The 19,512-nt window shown below is 40.0% G+C and overlaps 1 protein-coding gene across 1 annotated transcript in view; it reads left to right on the plus strand.

Moving 5' to 3' along the window:
- The window catches only part of LOC147638496 (uncharacterized), a 29,854-nt gene extending 27,370 nt beyond the window's left edge, over nucleotides 1-2,484 (plus strand). The window contains exon 2 of the mRNA XM_086798408.1: nucleotides 1,273-2,484. Coding sequence (XP_086654534.1) covers nucleotides 1,273-1,860 — 588 coding nt within the window. The 3' untranslated portion in view covers nucleotides 1,861-2,484. The remainder of the gene's footprint in view (nucleotides 1-1,272) is intronic.
- The last annotated feature ends 17,028 nt before the right edge of the window (nucleotides 2,485-19,512 follow it).

The raw sequence follows: 19,512 nt of genomic DNA on the forward strand, positions 1-19,512 counted from the left end.
CAAATCAAGAACTTTGAGTATTATTAATATTTAATAAAACAAAAACAAGGATGCAAAGCAAAAGCAAGAAAAATAAAACAAAAGCAAGAGGTAAAACAAAAGCAGGGCAAGGCAAAAGCAAGGACGAACCCAAACCCCCCCCCCCCCCCCCCCCCCCTCCCCAAGTATATAAGAAGCCTGTATCCTCTTGGTGAGGCATAGAAGACTCGTGGAGAATCTCGAGGGAGAACTTGTGAAGAACCATCGCCTTCATCATCTTTTTTTCTTTACTTCCTCACGTCACCCATCTTCTCCACCTCTGCCGGTGGCAACTGTCTTTCCAGTGCCGACTTCCACTGCTGCTCCGCCCTCTGTGCGCCGACTGTGCGCTGCCTTTGCCATCTGTGCCGCCTCCACCTTGTTGCGCCGCCGCCTGCACTACAGCAGTGCCGCCCTGTGAAGATATGCCGCCGCCTTTGCTGCAGCTGGCGCCGCCTTGAGAGCTTTGCGCCACCCTGCCGCCTCCGTCTGAGCAGTGCCTGTGCCCTAACCGCCGTCTCTGCACCACCTAGTGAGTTGCACGGCCTCTGCCCAGAGAAGAATCGCCAACTCTGTACCAGCCGCCTGCGCCAGCTCCGCCTTGCCGCCTCTGCCAGAGGAGTGCCACCCAGTGCCGCCTCTATCTGCAGCGCCCATCTCCAACCTGTGTACCGCCTGAGTATCACCAACCTCTCTATCTTGTGGGGACACTCATTATTTTGGTGGGAGCACTCCTGAGATTACCTTTGTCCGGATTGAGTAAAGAGAGCCTTGTGGTTATATTGGAAGCATCAGCTTGATTCAGACATTGGATTTTGGTACTAGCCCGGTGTAAGACTCTTGTGGGTCATCCTCGTGGTGAGCTCGGCATCGGTTATCTTGTGCCTCGACATCGACTCAGCCCAACCTCGACATCGACACTTTTTGTTTGATATTGTTTTCATTTGTTGTATTGGTCCTAGCTTGGAAAAGCGTGTGGATTGTTCCTGAAATAAATTCCTGAAGCCTGTTCCCCGCTCAGCGTGTACTTTGTGAAACCTTTTTTCCCATCTCTCTCTCCCCCTTCTCTCTCTCTCTATCTTTATCTCTCAAACACGTGGTTACATCTGTCACTTCACACTCCGTTGGGCTTACATAGTGTGTGGGCGATCAGATCTTGATTGTGTTTCTTGCTTGATATTACCCAAATATGCATGTGGGCAACTATGGTTTGGCATGAGGTTAACTGTGTCTTTTACTTGGATTTTGTTTCAGGTCACTGCAGAGCTTTTGTCTGTGACAGGCCAGGTTTTGGTCAGCATGACACAGCCCTGCATGCTTCGTTTTAAGAGTACCATATTGCAGCACATAAAATCAGCACTGTTTGCGATTCCATTGGTAACAGGTCTTTATTCCGAGACACAAACTCTGGCAGTGACACTGGAGTGGCAGGAAGAGAGAGATTTCTCTAGTGCAAGTGTAAGAGTGGTGCTAGCACCAAGGGCAGGGCGTCCTTTACTCACAGGATTGCCAGAATTATATGGGGCAGAGATTCATGTGAATTCTGAGCTTCCATGGTGGTTAGCAATTATCAGGGGTTGGAGATGGACATTGTCTGTGTGGATTGGCTTGATTGTTTTTGTTGGAGAAGTTGTGTTCATTTTGTGTCTTTGTAGACAGTTTCTTTTACCTGACTTGGGGCTTGTTTTGTCTACTGTTAACGTTGGTGCCATACAAAGAGATTTTCACAAAGCGAAAGCAGCATGTCCTGGAGATGAAAAGCTCATTTCCAATGCAGCATTGGAAGTGATGCCCACAAGTAGTGAACATGCTGAGCTTGTTGTTTCTGAGGATGTTTTGTGAAAAGCTAATAAATATGATGGGAACATTGATAAGTTTTAGATTCCATCTCAACTACAAACTCCTGGGAAGCCATGAAAGCTGTACAATAAGAAGCTGCCTTACATCTGGGCAATCATGTTTGCAGACTACCCAGATGTTCATTGGTTTCATCTCACATGGGGACTTGGCATCCAAACACGTGTTGACTGGCCATCTAATCATATATTCAGATTCCTTTATTGTGACTACAGGCCTCTGAGACCATGCACAAGCCATCAGTAAAGGAACGATTGCACATCAAGAAAGGTTTTAAGTCAACCAAGCACACAACATGGACAGATTCTGTTTTGAGGGATTGTGCAAATATCAATCTAGCTATCTTCAAGGCGACTCAAGCACACCAGAGATCTGACAGCAGGGTGGAAGGCAATAACCCACGACAAGCTTGGTGATGATCATATCTATTCACAAGTCAAATTGTTAGTGTGCTCGTCAGTATTGTTACTTCTGTGCTTTTTGACATCGAATTTGGTTCACATTGTGTCATCATTATATAATGTATCAGCTCCAGATCATATCTATTCAACTTCACAAGTCAAATTGTTACTGTAGTCAGTATTATTACTTGTGTTTTTTGACATTGAATTTGGTTCATATTGTGTCATCATTATATAATGTCTCAGTTCCAGATGTTACGTGAAGCCTCAAAATTTTGTGGTTATTTGTCTGCAGCTTAATGCACTGGAAAATTAGTAGCACTGGGTTAGGGTGGGGTTGCAGAGGGCGGGATGAAGGGGATTACACAGGAGTCGTGGGAAGCATATTTGTACAAGGTGTGTGCATATGTTGCCACCACACATGGGAAGCAAAATAGAAAGATGGTTATCAATGCTTTTGACCAATAGAGCTAACATGAAGGGGTAAAGGTGGTTCTAACAAAAAAAAAGATAGTACAAAGATAATGTTGTTGGGTAGGCAGGTGTGAATGCTATATCCACTTGTTATTAATATCACACATTTGAAAATGTGGAATGGTATTAGTCACAACAAGTCACTATCAATGATTTTTTTTCGATCCACCAAGACACGTAAATAATGAACATGATTCTAATAAAATTTCATAAAAACCTCAATTAGTCTTACAAACAAAAGAAGGCAAGAGAAGGCCACAGAATTGTAAGAAAATACAAGAAGTAGAGAATTTGATCACAAGACAAAGAACTTGAAACAAGAGACATGGATAATAATGCTGAGTTACTATTGTAAACTGAAGTTATAAATTGGTGGCAGACCTGTACGCTCCAAAAAGGAGCTTTGATGGTGATCTAGGTAGACTCTAGAATTAGGGTGTCATACACATTTAAGGACACAATATAGTGAAGATAGATCTAAAGATGTTGATCTTGAAATGAATGAAGATTGTCAAACTAATCTTTATATAATATCTAGGGCTAGTCGTATCTTAGGTCGCCAATGTTGGCCACCCTACAACTAGCCCAACTAGATCGAATTGAACATATCATGTGATTGAAACCATGTTAGACTACAACAATGATCTACGGTCTTAGCGTAGCTTGTAGATCCATCAAGGTCATTTGGGTGTCCGAACGAGCCCTACAACTCGAGGACCAAGTGATTTGAGAAGAGGTCTTCTTCTACCCAAGAGTGGGCCAATTAGAACATACATCCTACTTGGCATGGTGCCAAGTTTATGTAAGTTATCTCCTAGCCATCATTTACCTACACATGGCCAACATCCCCAATGTCTAAACTAGGGATTGGCACGGGCGCGCTCATTGTCCAACAAAATGACTTCTCATACAAGGGGCCTTACAAAATAGAGCAACTTGTCAATTGCATAGTGATAGTAACAAGGGTTGAACATTGATTTCCAATAGCCCTCCTTACCCCTAGGTGAACTATCTCTTAATATCGATCGATCAAGATGCCGCTACAACAGATCTCTCCTAAGAGCTTTTGTGAAGATAACCACACAATTCTCAAGATCCTTCATTGGCATCAAGTCTTAGACAAAGATCTCAAGCAGTCAATGCATGAATATGAAGGCATGAACCCACCACGGGTCTATAGCCTCTCCCACAAGCAATCCAAGCACTCTTAGTGTTCAGCCAAGGCATAGAAAGACAAGCTTTAGTAGTAGCCATTAGTGACGCTCCCTTAGAAGAAGTTGGGAGTGAGTCTCAAGTTCAAGGAAGATGTTTTAGTCACACAACAACTTACTTGGCTACTCTCCCGAGCCACATCTATGTTTCCATATCCATGTTCTCTCCTCAACCAAACTACTTCACATTAAGCATAGCATGAACCTTCTTGTACTCAAGCATATGTAAAAGAAAGCAGCAATGTAAGTTTCTTCCTAGTAATCAAGGAGGTAACTCCAAACTCGAGTGAGATACAATAAAAATGACTTCGTGCTATCATAATCTCTTGCCCAATTTAAGTCACAAAATCCAATTAAGGTCTTGCCCGAAGTGTTTGTGATGTTGAATTCAAGTGGATGTATTTCAACACTTGCATCCTTGCCTTTCAATGGTTCTCATGATGCTGATTTGAGAACCTACTCTCAATAAACCAATTGCTCTGAAGTCACAAAATCCACTCAAGGTCTTATTGAAGTGTTTGTGATGGTGTACTCAAGTGGATGTATTTCAACACCCACATCCTTGCCTTCCACAACGAGGTTGATTTGAGACCCTTCTGGAATGGATCTAGAGTTAAAGATGAAATCAAACACATGAAAGATGAATTCTAGCATCCATTACACATGCAATTAGCATTTCCAAGCATCATAGCCAAAGATGAACAAGAGAGAGAATCCATATGTGTATGTAGTAGCAAAGAGAAAGATACACAATGGCCTAAGTGTGTTAACCTCTCACCAAGAGGATGGCTTGAAAGCTAGCCACGAGCCTTGACCATAGATGGCCATCTCCATAGTGGGGGCCAAAGGTACAATGGAATGTCCAAGATTAGTAAAATGACAAAAGGTCCTATCCATGTGCCCAAGGCCCTATTTATAGTGTTTTACCCACCATGGGCCTATTTACATGTATGCTATAGGTTTATGACAAACCATCCCTTCCCACAAAGGTTTCGTTCTCGAAACCTAAATACAACCAGCCATGGCATAAGCATCTCTCGAGTAAGGCACCGCCATGACAAGAGTGATCCGAGAATGATGTAGCCTCCCGGATCAAATGGTAATGTGATGCATATGTCCATTATCATGAAAACCAATAGAGTACTCGGACCATATGGAATGAGACATGGTAAAATCTCATAAATGCCACCTGGATCCCAAGTATGCCTCATGTGGATAACCATACCAACATCACATGGAAGAATAAGACCATGGTCCCTCGAATGTAAAACATCATGCCCACGCATAACCGTACAATCCATGAGTGTCCATGTGAGCTTCAAAACTGCATCATCTACCCATAGGAGTCCTTCTGGATCATAAGGCATGTCAACATGATGAACCACAAAAACATAGTAGGGAATTATCTCCCCAAAAAGCATGACCAAGTGGATAATCCATCAAAGGACATGTATGATCAAAATCTGGCCCATCAAAACAAAATACTTCCACATGGGCATCCCAAATATCCACGGAATATGCATCCTTCATGTGAGTAATGATCTTTCGAAATCCCCATGTGGCTCCAAATCCAAATCTCCAAAATAGAAAGCTTCATGATCATGCGATGATGAATGAGAGTACATAGATGCTACTTCCCAGTGCTCTATGTAGAAGTATATGCCCATGCATAACCAATATGAGCATAAGTCCATAACATCAACAAAAGAGAAGCTTTCATATGCCATAGCTCCCTTTCATATGACATAGCTCCCTTTATGCAATTGATTTCCAATCCATCATCTTTCCAAGTGGTGTAGGCATCAAAATAATCCGTAATATAATCACTTGCCTCTTCCAACTTAGGAGTATATGTCTCTTCTAAAATCATAGGAAGCATCATCATCTCTTCATGCTTAAGATCCACGCATGAATCAACACCGCATGACATAGGTGCATCCTTATTCTCAAAATATGCAAGAAAATACCATCCATAAAGTGGAAAAGAGTTTCCATTCTTGCATACAAGCTATCTACAAGCATCCCAATTCATTAATCCATGTGGCCAAGTATGTCACAACTAGCTAATAGAATTGCTTTGGCTTCATCTTCTTCAAGCTTTTTCTCTATGACAGTGAGCTATTGCTTAATTCTCTTGTACTTATTTATGTGTCTCATCATGTCATCACTAGGTTTAAGCTTAAGATTATATAGTTGTATAAGTAGCTTAACCTTAGAGTGCTTAGATTTTGTCCCAAATATCATCTCTAGCTCATCCCATTATTCCTTAGCATTAGTGATTCTCGTGATATTATGAATGAATTCATCACCTAATGTAGATGAAATTGTGCCTAATTCTTTCTCATTTTTCTCTATCCAAAGGTCTCCTAAGCTTTCCTCATCTTGCCTTCCCTTTACTAACCCCCATAGGTTTTTTCTTATAAGCAGGTATATAAGCTTGGATTGCCAAGTGTGGATCCCAAAGCCATTAAATTTATTCAATTTAATGGTAGGTGATATGGTGATGTTGCATTAGAAGGGTCTTACCTCAATACTCTTGAGGCAGTGTTTGACTACTTTACAAATCAGGCATACAAAGCACATTTAGTGTGAAGATTGACTTGAGATATTTATGCTATTCAAGTGATATTGGCAAGGAAATATGAAATGAATGTAAATGAAGGTTTTCCTATGCCAAAGGCAACATTAATTTCTCGATTTTGAACTCTAAGAGCCCTGATTTTGCTTAATCACTTGTTTGATGATTGAACTTAGTGATTAGCATAAGCTAGACTTGGAGGATGAAATTACACATACCACTTGAAATTTTCATGGGGCTTTTGATAGATGCCTATTTCCCTTGATGAAGAGGAACTCCCCAAGCCAAGAATTGCAACTAAACTCCTTCAATTTGGGCGCAAACCATCAAAAAACTTGGACTGATACACAACTCCTCCCGGCTCACTTTTAGTGCACCAAATGCCACAAGATTTGAGGACTATCCTCCTTATAGTATGGGTAACAATACCCCACAAGGGTTTTCGCCAATTTGAAGTAGGGCACAAACGCCACGCTTTGCAAAATTCAGGCTGCATCATAGAAATCAGGGCTTCTAGGTTGAATCAAGCGGTTTCCTTCAATGGGCATATGCGACTTGATGTGAGAAAGCCTCTCCCAAGATTTGAAGAGGAATGGTTGAGGGAGTAGAGCATATTGATCTTTGCAATCACAACCACTTAAAGGAGGAGTGGATAATGTTTGAAATTAGTAGGCTCAATGATGTATTAGACTAATGGAAATGTCTATGGAGGACTAGAGTAGCTACTTGCTATAAGAGCTCCAAGCTCTGATACCATGTAAACAATGAGGATCTAGCTCTTTGATCCATATGCAAGAGGCTATGGAGATTCCATGGCTATGGAGGTAGAGAGTGTGATATTCATGTTAGTTATGAGAGATAATGAACGGGAGAGAAGAAGACACGAGTTGGCAAGTTGTGGACGAGAAGTTTTGCACAAAAGCTCGCTCTCCATTCATTTCTTATGATATATTATAGGCCTTCCATTGCTTACATAGTAGCTTGCACTCGTTGGTGCTACTTGGACTTGATCGTTTTCCTCATTGGCTTCTCCTATTCCCTTGCAATGCTATTGGATCCCCTTTACAACCATTCAATTTCCATTCTTTTTACTTATGCTCTAGTGCACATTTGCTCATCCTAGGCATGCTAACATCATTATCTCAACATTTGGTTGAGCTATTCATTGACAAAAAGCGATAAAATCTTGAAATAATCCCTAAGCACATCCAATTGAAGAACTGATGTTAAAGTCATATATTTAAGCAATTAAAAGATCATAGGCAACCTATTTCTCATGCACCTAGTTAATCCAAGAGTGTGTTCATGCATGAGGAGGAAGAGAGAAATATGTTTATAGATTTGGACTCCCCACACAGATTTTATTTTTTTCACAACCTTATACACATGTCACGAACATTCTCAAGAATTGGTGGAATGTCTACAAAGCTCATGCCCCATTGAGTGGCACCCTGCCCATTGTACATACACATGAGGGCGAAGACTGAGCATAACGCAAATACACTTCATGGAATTGTGTAGAACTCATAGCAAAAACCAAAGAGTCAGACATACCCGGTGTTGACTCTACATGTGTCAACATTTGTTGAGAAATGTGGTGCCAGTGCACAAGTTGAAAGGTAAGGACTAAGTAGAAGAGCAAGCCTAGCATTAAGCCATGTGGCAAAGCCTAGAATTATCCCATATGCAAGAGCCCCAAAGTTATACCCACCTCCTATATAATTTTCAAGCAATCAATTAATCAATGAGTCACATCTCAAGTTTCTCTATGAGTACAAGTCTCAATCTTGTAACCTAATTAACTTGAGTCCATTTCAAATTAGCACACACATACACTCATGATGAGTTCCCTTCATGTCTATCCACCTTAGCTCACCTTCTTCTCCATCACTTCCATGGCTATGGAGACCTCTAGATCCATATTTTCTAACATGGTATCATTAACTTTCTTCATCTCGTTAGCATTTAAATTAGTACTAATCACTCATTAAGCTCACTAATTCCACCCTTATCCACACTCTCCTCTTGTGGCCCGATTTTCCCGAGCTTGCCATTGCCAACTCTTGTATCCCATTTGCAAAATTTTTTTGGGGGGCACCTTCAACTCATCTAGGTGTAGCCACTCATTAGAAGATTATGAAGGGCATAAATTTTATAAATCTCATCATTTATAATAGTTTTTTAAAAATATTTTTTGTAAAGGCATAATCTTATATTAGTGATACTTAATATAAATTTATCTTAGAAAACACTCTTATAATTATATTTCCTCTCTTATTTATTGTGTAAATTTTATTTATTTTAAAAATTAAGTGCCCATGCGGTCTTTTAATAAAAAATATTTGTGTTCTATTCTTTATTTTTGAATTATATTTTCTTTGAAAATTATTTAACATAAAAAAGCATATAAAAAAACTATTTTTTATTTAATCTACTTGAATAACATATAATTTCTTTTTGATATGTTCTTTATCTTCTTTAGAATAAGGTATTTATTTAAACAATATTAATTTATTCAGAACACTCTACCACTTCTTTTATTTATTACTATCAAATTAGATAAATTTTCTTAGTTAGGTCACATTTACTTATATCTCATTAATGGATCTAGGCTAGATATATCCTTTTATCATCATAAAGATAAAAATTAGACATATCTCTAATATAAATCAAGTAAATTATGATGCTAGATTTATCATGAATATAAGTTAAACATTGGTAAAATTATTTTTAAAATTATTTTTATAGCAATCCCTCAAAATTATTATGGGTTAGAGAGAAAATAATTTTTACACGTCTAAAAAATAGCCGCTTTGGAAAACCTTGCTTGGAGGTTTTTGCTTAGGCTATGTACGCATCCGTATTATGATAACTCGAGTTCTTTGGGTTTACGAATCTAGTTTATTCTGCAAAATCAAATCTTATTAATAGAAAGAGAATTTTATTAGGAGAAGGCAAAAAAATTTGAGACACAGGTTTCTCATGTGGGTGCATATGAGACTATACGAATCCAAGTAGCATAGCTAGGTTGAAACCTTCCAACAGTAATATCTCACCAACAACAATTCTGATAGAGATGAGACTTTAGTGTTCTACAACCTTATAGAAGAAAGTTTGTTATACTGATTTTGTATAGCAAGCTAATCTTTAGGTGCCATCTATAGCTCATGAAAGTTTGGGTTACTTACCCATGATTGTAGATCTAGGTGGAATAAATGCACCAAAATTTATGTGAATGTTTCCCACTTGTCAAGGAGTTTATGAGCTCTTTTCACTAACCAATTAGGTGGTTCACCAATTAACATGTTGGTTCATGACTAGCATGATGGTTCTTGAGACCACACTTATTTTCCACCACAATCATGGTAGGCATTTACAACCTCACCCTTGCTCTGATACATCAAAGCATCCTGAAGATCGTCCTCCATGATCTCTGGCATATCCGCTTGGGGGGTCTCGTCATTTGAGGGCATTCTCGGGCTCTCTCGGCCACACAGCTCCTCCACTACCTCACCCGGGTGCATGCTGCAATCCATCTTGCTCATCCATCCGAGCATCTGCAAGGCAAACATACTGCTCATTCTTGCGAGCATCCATCATGTATGTATCCTACTCCTTCATTTGAGCATGCATCCAGTAACCAAGGTGCTCCTTGATCATCGTGTTTGGTGTCATGGGGCTGTCCAGCTACCTCTGCTCATCTAGATCGGCACATGATCTTCGATCCCAAAAAGAGCTTGCTGCTCCTCACTAGGTTCAAGATTCCATACAGGAAATTTTGCCCTATCATGCTGCACCAAGGTAGCCATAGCCATGGTTGGCTTTGTCTTTTGCTCTTCCTTTCGCCATCATGGCACATTGCACTTGTTCCAAGCAATCTAATGCTTCATTACTAAGCTATTCATCAGCATATCCAAAGATCAAAGCATTCAGGGAGACTACCTCTCGGACTAATAGTGTATCAAACACCTCTTGTGCTTTTGCAAGAAACCCACATTTGATGAGAACCTTCTTATCACTAGGAACTAGATAATCCTGATCCATAGTAGCCCGAACATGAGAATATGGGGGTTCAAGGCAATCCACATTCAAGGAAGTGGCCTGGTCATCTCCGTCCTCCTCCCCCTTCCATGCACATACCACCGGTCCACATATTTGCTTCTCCACATGTACTGGATGAACCACTAGGTCATCAGAACCATCATAAACTACATCATGGGCATCCACCATTATTGCTTGCAACCAAGGCATCTCCATGTGGGCTGCCAATTCCATCGGGTTATCATCAACGAGATTGAAAGGATCCCAAGGCAACCCTTCCTCACATACATCATCTGCAGTAAGAGCCTCCTCCTATGGATCATCCAGTAAATTTGCCATCAACTGTGCCTAGGATGGAGACTCTGCAAATTGGGTTAACATCCCCCCCTTTCTGATTTTGCGATCGCATCCTCATGATTATAGTGAAGACCTTTGTGTAGGGAGAATGTACAAGCTTTGGTGATGGCTTTGAAGTTGATTGACGCTCGTTGGTCTTTGTTCCTCTGGAAGGAATAAGAAAAGCTAGTTGATGAATGAAGAGGTCAGTGGTCTACTGGGAATTACTAATGGGGTGGGGGGTGGGGTTTTTGCAAATGATTGCATTTTTATATTTATGTGAGCCCCTTTTTTTTTGGCTCAATATGTTTTTGGCAATCATCGGCAAGGTTACATTTGATTTTTGTTAGTGTGGGGACACTAAGAGATGTTAATAATGGGAGAGAATAGAGGGAAGGATCCGAAGGAACGTAGACTTAATCATCAGAATGAGATGGTGATTCTCAGTTCCTTATTTGATTCATTGAAGCGACATTCATCTTTTGAAGTAATTGGCTTTTGATGATGTCCCTTTATGTGGCAGGATTCTTGTCAAATGTTGTTGAGTAGGATCTATTCCTTCTTTCTTCTGCCCAAGTGCTTTTTATGCTTTTATTTATATTTAAGTGCTCTTAGAAGAAGATTTTCATGAAGTACAAAAATTGAGTCATATAGACTCTTATTGATTGCTCTGTGTTGAATTAGCCACTTGTTGGTGAGGATTGAAAGAATTACGTCGACTTGCGAGGCTAATATAGATAGATCATTGATTTATGAAGATGGTAGCATCATTTGGAGAGGTTTGTAATTTGAAGAAAAATTCCAGACGATGGGTTGTATCATTGACCAGGCTTTCACCCACCATGGCCCCCCCATCCAGGGATGTACTTGGAAGTTGTCGATCGATGGTGAGGCTTTAGTGCAAATGTTCTCCAGTGCATGAGTATGGATATGTGCTCATGGATCAGCCTGCTACATTAATTTAGCCAAAATAATAGTAAGCAATAATCTCAACAAATGCACAATGGCTATTGAAGATCATTGGAAAAGGTAAATGCGTGAGATGGCTTAATCTGTGATGAGGCCTAAAACATGAAAGTGCAGGTTCTTAAGTCACGAGACTATAATTTATAAGAAATTGCAGGTTTTTTGGCCGTGAAGGGATATTCCATGAGATGGCCTAATCTCGTGAAAGTTAATCCCGTGAAAGTGCTGGCCATGAGATGGAATTCCATGGATTTGCAGGTTTTGACCTCGAAAGTTTTTTTTATTTTATTTGATTTCATGGGTCAGCTAGGTTATGACTTGCGAGCAACACTTCTTGTGCACTTATTTCTCACATCCAGAGGGATGACAAGGGCATTGTTATTTTGTCCTTGATGCACTCATAAGTCTCCATTGTAGACGTGGGTATTGATTCTTTAATTTGTTGATCAAATGTTGTCGAGGCAGTAGGGAAGATTGCTGATTGTTTGTTTGAACACACAAGCTCTTATGTTGGAGCTGAATGTACGAGAGTGGTTGAATGATTTGCTTGTTGTTGCTTTGGCCTCCATTCTTCTCGAACTCTAGGTGAAGCTGTTAGGGTTGAAGTCGGTGGTGAGGTTTTCTTCACACTGTTCAATTTTGGCACAACCATATGATGGAATTACCATCATAGGATCCTTGTTGTTGAATCACATGCACAGGCACCCATCTTTTATGAACATTATAAACTGGTGGCCGATGTGCTTGGTGCTGAGGCATTCTTCTTTGTGCAAGCTTAGGGGACTTTGTGATGTGCTTGGGGACCCAAGCTTTGGTATTTCTTTGGTAGTACCCTTGTTCCTACAGCATTGCTTTTGGTACCCACACTTGATGACTTAGTGGAGTTTTTTTAGGAACTCGTATAGGCTTTGGTGGACTGTGTTGGGGAGTACTTTTCTTTTTCCTTAGCCTCCAAATGCTGCGTTGAGGAAGAGGCTTTGACTGTCGAGGCACCCAAATTTAATTAGCACCTTCATAGTAGCCTTGAACTACAAGTAGCTGCTTCTCCACCCACATCTTGATACTACTAAGATATCGTGATTGTGGTTGTCTTGGGGGAGTTTTCTTTTGGGTTGATGTGGAAGGTTTGGGGCCCTCCTTGACTTTGGTTGGCACTGAGGTTGCAGGTTTGAGACTCATGGGCATTGTTGATGATGAGGCGAGAGTTTCTTCTGGTGTGGTTTACATTCCATGTTACCCTAGATTCCCTTGAATGTTGATGATTCACCAAGGACGACATCACACTTAAGGGAATCTTGGAATGTAAATTCCATATCACCATTGATTGTTTGAGTAGTGTATCTGAAGTAACCTGGAACTTCAATGTTTTGTCCATTGGCTCCTCTTGCAAGACTATTGTCTATTGGAATGAGTTTAGGTTGTCCCAATGACACCCACGTGTCTATTGTCACGATATTATGACTAGATCGAGGGCTAATCATTGCACATTGGTGCTTAACATCATTACCTATAGGGAAATCCAACCATACCATGATAGAATCTTCCAAAGGAACCATGGATGTTTTAGTTTTTGTTTCAACTTCAGATCCAATTTTTGTTTCATATTCCCATTCACTTTCATCCTGGCTCTTAGCTTTTTCAAGAGTACCCAATGTGTACACTGGCACACTTGGCCCTCTGATAATTCTTAATGAGGTCTGTTTGGAAACTTGTGAATCCTCACAGTCCTGTTCTATGGAGTTCTTTATGTCTTTGTATAACTTAGGTTGATCCCTTAATGGTGCAAGTGTGGATGTTATGCTAGCTTCACCATAAGAGGAGAGCATTCCTCCAAATGAGGTTTTGAGAGACTGTTTTAATCTTGCAAGGGAATTATCGAATTCCTCACATGCTTTCTCAAGCGTATAATAGTTCATACAATCTGTTTCAAATGACTCTTCTGTAGAGAGTATGTCTTCCTCTTGAAAGGGAAAGCGGTACTCCTCTGGGCTTTGTATTTTGGTTGCTTTTTTAGGATTGACATTATGAGGCTCAATCACAACCAGGTATCCTATAAGACATTAAATCAAGCTAAGCATGCTTTCCTTAGCTTGCTTTTTATGTTTCGCATATGTCATGTTATCATTATTATCCATTTGGGGTTGTTGGGTGGGTTATAATTTCTTGATTGGTCTATGTGGTGCAATGAGTGGAGAGTTAGAACTTGTTTCATCCTCACTTAGTGACGTACTAGAGCTTGTTTCATTATCTAAATTTCTTTGGATTGTCAGTTTTTCATTATGTTTACCCATGTGATGAGATCGAATTTTCTTTTGGGCTTTTGTATCCTGTGTCGCACAAATGGATTTTGTGTTTTGTGTGGTGGCATTTGATGTGGATGCTTCTGCGTCCTGTGTATCTTTTTGCTCTTTTGGGATTATGTCCCCCTTTGGGTTTATGTCCTCTACAGGCTCCTTTTCCCTGTCTTTTAATTTGACCTTGGTTTTGATAGTTTGTTGTCCCTTGTTTTTCTTGGTTTTAGAAGGTTTTGTTTTCTGTTTTGGGTTTTGTTTTAAAACATGTTCTTCTACCCATGTTGAGATATTGTCTTTTACATTCTTTTTTATTGTTTCTCGTGCCTTGGCTTGTAAGCGTGAAATCACATTCAAGGGTACCATGGCCAATTGCCCGTTTTGTACACTTAAGATATTAAGAGTTGTATTTTGTGAGACGAGTTGCATTGACGCAACTTATCTTGGGCAATCTTGGAACATCTGTTCAATGCCACATCGTTCACACATGGATCGCAGGGGTCAGTGAGATTGGGCATGGAAGTATTCAAAACTATACAGTCTGCCACCTTGTGAGGTCCACGATAATAGAAACACTAAAGTGTTCGATTAACTGCTTCCTGCCGGTGGAATCGAAGTGATAGGGGGTGTAAAACTTGATGACACGCTTGTTATAGGCATGGCCAATGGTATTGGGAGATAAATTTGCAGCATAGATCTCAATGGCTTGAAGATGTCAGCCATTGGGTTTAGTCCTTGTGTGATCCCTTGCATCTCTCTATCGTGGCCATGTCGAAGCGCCTAAATGTTCCTTAAATGAGCAAACACAATTTTTTTAAACTTCTCCCACAGCCCGTTACAACCTCAAGAGACTTGGTGTACTCTTCGTTGGATCAAACAGATGTCCGTGCACCCTAAATAGCTTAGGCGCTATATGCACATGAACGACCTCTTAGAGATAATTTTCCAGAAAAAGCATATGCTAGTAACTTCCCAGATGGAAGAGGAGGTCCTAAAACCTATTTTCCATCATTGTCTCAAGACGAAAAAATTTTCCAAGAATTATTTTCCTGTTTCGTAGCATGTCTTTGAAGATGTTCCAAAACCCATTTTGAAAAACTCTGTATACGGGAGTTGTATTATTTTTGGAGTACTACAACTTTGTTTCCTTGAGTGGTTTGTGATTTTGTGGTTTAGACCTTCAACAAGTAGCCCAAATATGGCTCTCGTTCGCGCTGTTTTTTTTTTTACGATTTTTCGTGGTTATTGGGTTGTTTTTTGTCTCGATCTTCAGGTCAAATTTTGAGACTACTGGTTGGAGGCTAAAATGGTCGATTTTGACTTCAGAAAACCAAGTCCAAAGTCAAAGAGCTCGACTTCAGCTTTCTGATGAGTCCTAGAGCGCCTTCATCGAATATGCGGTTTAGGAGATACGGGCCTCCAAATAGGGGTGTTTTCCACAGTTTAAAAAAAAGGTTCCATAAACTCTAGTTCTCTGAAGTTGCAAAAAATGTTTCACACCGTGAACCAGACTTCATGGTATATATTATTCGATTTTTTTAAATTTTTTTATAAGGTTCCGTGAACTCTAGTTCCGTGAAGTTGCAAAAAATGGTTCATGCCATGAACCGGACTTCACGGAATATTAAATTCGATTTTCTTTAAAGGTTTCGTGAACTCTAGTTTTGTGAAGTTGTAGAAAATGGTTCATGCCATGAACCGGACTTCACGGAATATTAAATTTGATTTTTTTAAAGGTTCCGTGAACTCTAGTTCGGTGAAGATGCAAAAAATGGTTCACGCCATGAACCGAACTTCACGGAATATTAAATTTATTTTTTAAAAAGGTTATGTGAACTCTAGTTCCTTGAAGTTACAAAAAATGGTTCACATCGTGAACCGGACTTCACAAAATATTAAATTCATTTTTTTAAAAAGAGTTCGTGAACTCTAGTTCCGTGAAGTTGCAAAAAATGGTTCACGCCATGAACACTTCACGGAATATTAAATTCGTTTTTTTTGTGCGATTTTCGAGGACGTGAACCTTTTGGACGTGAACTTAGGTTCTATGAAGTTGCAAAAAATGGTTCACGCCGTGAAAGAATTCCCCAAAACCAACAAGAAGAGGAGTATTGATTCCCTTTTTAAGAGGACGAGGCACTATCTACCAAAACCAATCCATCAAGAACAATGATGAAGTGGTAGATGGATTTGACCCTTTGTATTTCGAATTAAAGTGGGGATTATTTGCAGACCATTGCTTCCGTTGTTGTGGGGATATGGGTCACTTTATATCAGAATGTCAAGATGAGGTGAATGTTTGAATGTGTCCCATGGTCGGACCCATAAGCATACATTAGCTCTTGTTTTGCCATCTGGTTTGAATCTAGAGAAGGGCAAACAAGTAGCAAAACAAAGTGAGCGAGTGGTAGATAAAGGTAAACAAGTTTTGGTAGATATAGAAGATAGACCTTGGCTTGTGGTGGTGAAGAGAGGCACTCGACAACTACTTCTAGTGGTAATCAAAATGCGGGTGTTGGTCATAGTGCCTCTTCATCATTTTGTCCTAGTGCCACAAGATGGACTTGAGAGAAAGATAACCAAGGCAGGGTGTCACACTCTTGATATAATCTGAGACCTCGAGTTACGAAAGAAAATCAGGTAAATTTTTCTCTTCTATTTTGATAGAAAAGGGGCTATGGTGTTAGCTTGGGACAAGAAGTATCTGGATGTCAAGTGGAGATAGGACACATCACCTAGGGATGCCCCTACTTTAGGTGAGAAGAAATGGGTGGATGTTTTGCTGTGCGAAGAGTATGTGAATAGATGGAGAGAGAATGCATTGAGGATCTTGTGCAATATTTTAAGGAAAGAGAGGTCAATGATGGTACCTCTCATTAATTGTCTTTCTGGTTTTTTAATAGATTATGAAGATTGCTCTTTGGAATGCAAAAGGTGTGTGTTCATCGTCCAAGAATTATCGCATGTGGCGTGCTGTGTTTCAAGGTGAAAGATCCCTACCCCCTCCGCACAACAGATTCGTGTGTGCTAGCAACACAAGTAGCACTTCTTGCACGGGGCAGGATCCCTCACTCGGGGACTCGCCCACGGATATCTGGATAAGAGACTAATCCCTCGGTTCTTTAAAAACCGAACCCGAAAAAACTTCCCCCGCCCGAAAAGCACGAGCGATTCCTCCAGGATATATTTTTACTCTAACGTAGTCAAGGTCATTACTGACCAAACTGATCCATTCGAACTTATAAGTCACTTGGTCAGATCAAGGAAGAAACTTGCACTTGGATCATAGAGACCAACACTTTTTTCCTCATCGAGAGGCACAACCGTTGATTCTTTTCCATAGAATAATTACTATCTGGGATTTATTCATCTATCATACCATACAGAATTGAGTCTCATTTTACGGATCCATCAGTCCAGCCTAACCGCATAGCCAACCACCCAACCACTGTAGTGATGGGATCCAATAAGGAACTTGGTTAGGTTTTGTCCCCCCGGGTACCAGGGAAAAGAGTTCCCAAGCCCCCTAGCCAGATATTCATGCAAACTTAAAACTAGTCACACCACTTACACACCCAATATGAAATTACCTTTTTCACAAATTCAACTGTCTTTAAAACAATCATTTAATGAAACCATAGTGTCATTGATCATAATCCTCCAAAATATCCGGTTGAATCCTAATTTTCAATCATTCCTTCATCGATGTACCTATGGCATCATTGGCAACCAGAAAGCTCACCACCTATCCACTCAGGGGCCTTTTCGATAGTTTCTAGCTCATAGTACTCGGCAATATATTCACTTATAAAAATCAAAATGGAATCTCCGTTGAAGATCAGCAAGATCAACCAACAGATCCATATAAAAGAGCCATGGACTCATCCGTTGAGGACCAGCAAGGTCAATCAACCAGATCCATGCCCGAATTCAGAAAACAACTCTTACTCCTTGTTCCAATATCTTCCCCGAAGCACGTGTCTTTGGCAACCCAAAGCCCGAGCACCGTATGGTTAGTACCCTCTAGGATCCTTCACAGGTCACTAGCGCTTCACTCATAGGCCGCTTCCTTGGTCCCTCATCCACCGTACCGGCGGAAGCTCACCATTTAAATCAAACCGAGGCTAGTCAAGACCTCGGTCGCAGACCTCGGCCGCGACCTTACTATGCAAGACGTCCTCCGTTGACTCTCTGTCAGCTGCTATAACTTTATCAGTTAGGTCTCCACCATGACCTCTTTCACAAGACGGTCAAAATGCTTCCCCAACATTCTTGACATAAAACAATCATTTAAAAACAAGTCATAAATATAGTTTCTATAATGAACTCTCGTCTTTCCACATTGTTCCACATCACTCCACATTATTTAATCCACATCCATTTCATATGTATTTCCATTTTCATCCAATCACATCATTTTCCATCTCATCACTTCTTTCCTCATTTATCCTCATCAGATCTCATCCACTTGCATCTACCCATATCCATATCTCATTACATTACATTCATTCACATCTCATCCATTCATATTTACCCTGATCAACATCACCTCACATCACATCCATTTCACCTCACATCTCATTCATTCACATCTATCCCGATTCACAACCCATCACATCTCATCCATTCACATCACATCTCCTTCATTCACATCCCGATTCACATCACATCCACATCATGTCTCATTCATACACATCTCATCTCATTCATCCATCCAATCGTTCACATGTACGACTACCCACATCTATCCATTCATTCATATCTATCACTTCACATCCACATATATTCATGTCACATCACATCTCTTTACATCATATCACATTCTTTCACATACACATCCACATTCATTCTTCACATACACATTCACATCCATTTTCATCACATACACATCCACATCCATCGACTTCACATACACATTCATATCCATTCTTTTCCTCGAAACTGACAAAAGAGTTTGTTCTTGGTCATAGTCTCATTCACGGTTCGAGCCTGATAAGATTTTTCCTGAACTATCTTTCTCGAAAAGGTTTGATAATTCAGTTACTATTTTATCGAATTTCTTTCTTTGAATATACACTTAATTGATTTCTAAATTAGTTATGAATTCCAACGAGGAATAAATTAATCATTTATTTGAATAATTCGATCTTGATAGATTTCTTGAATTTTCTTTTTACAAACCGTGTGTATATAAAATGAAAGAAATTTCTCTCTTAGAGTATTTAACTATTCATTTATCAATTACTCATAGAATTTAAACATAGAATTTAAGAGAAATTCTAATTTTGATATAAAAATTCTTCATGCATCTATTTATGCATAAAAATCAACTTCAATGG

This window comes from Cibotium barometz, chromosome 5 (assembly GCF_041138505.1).
Source record: "Cibotium barometz isolate CiBa-2024 chromosome 5, ASM4113850v1, whole genome shotgun sequence".
Lineage (NCBI taxonomy): Eukaryota > Viridiplantae > Streptophyta > Polypodiopsida > Cyatheales > Cibotiaceae > Cibotium > Cibotium barometz.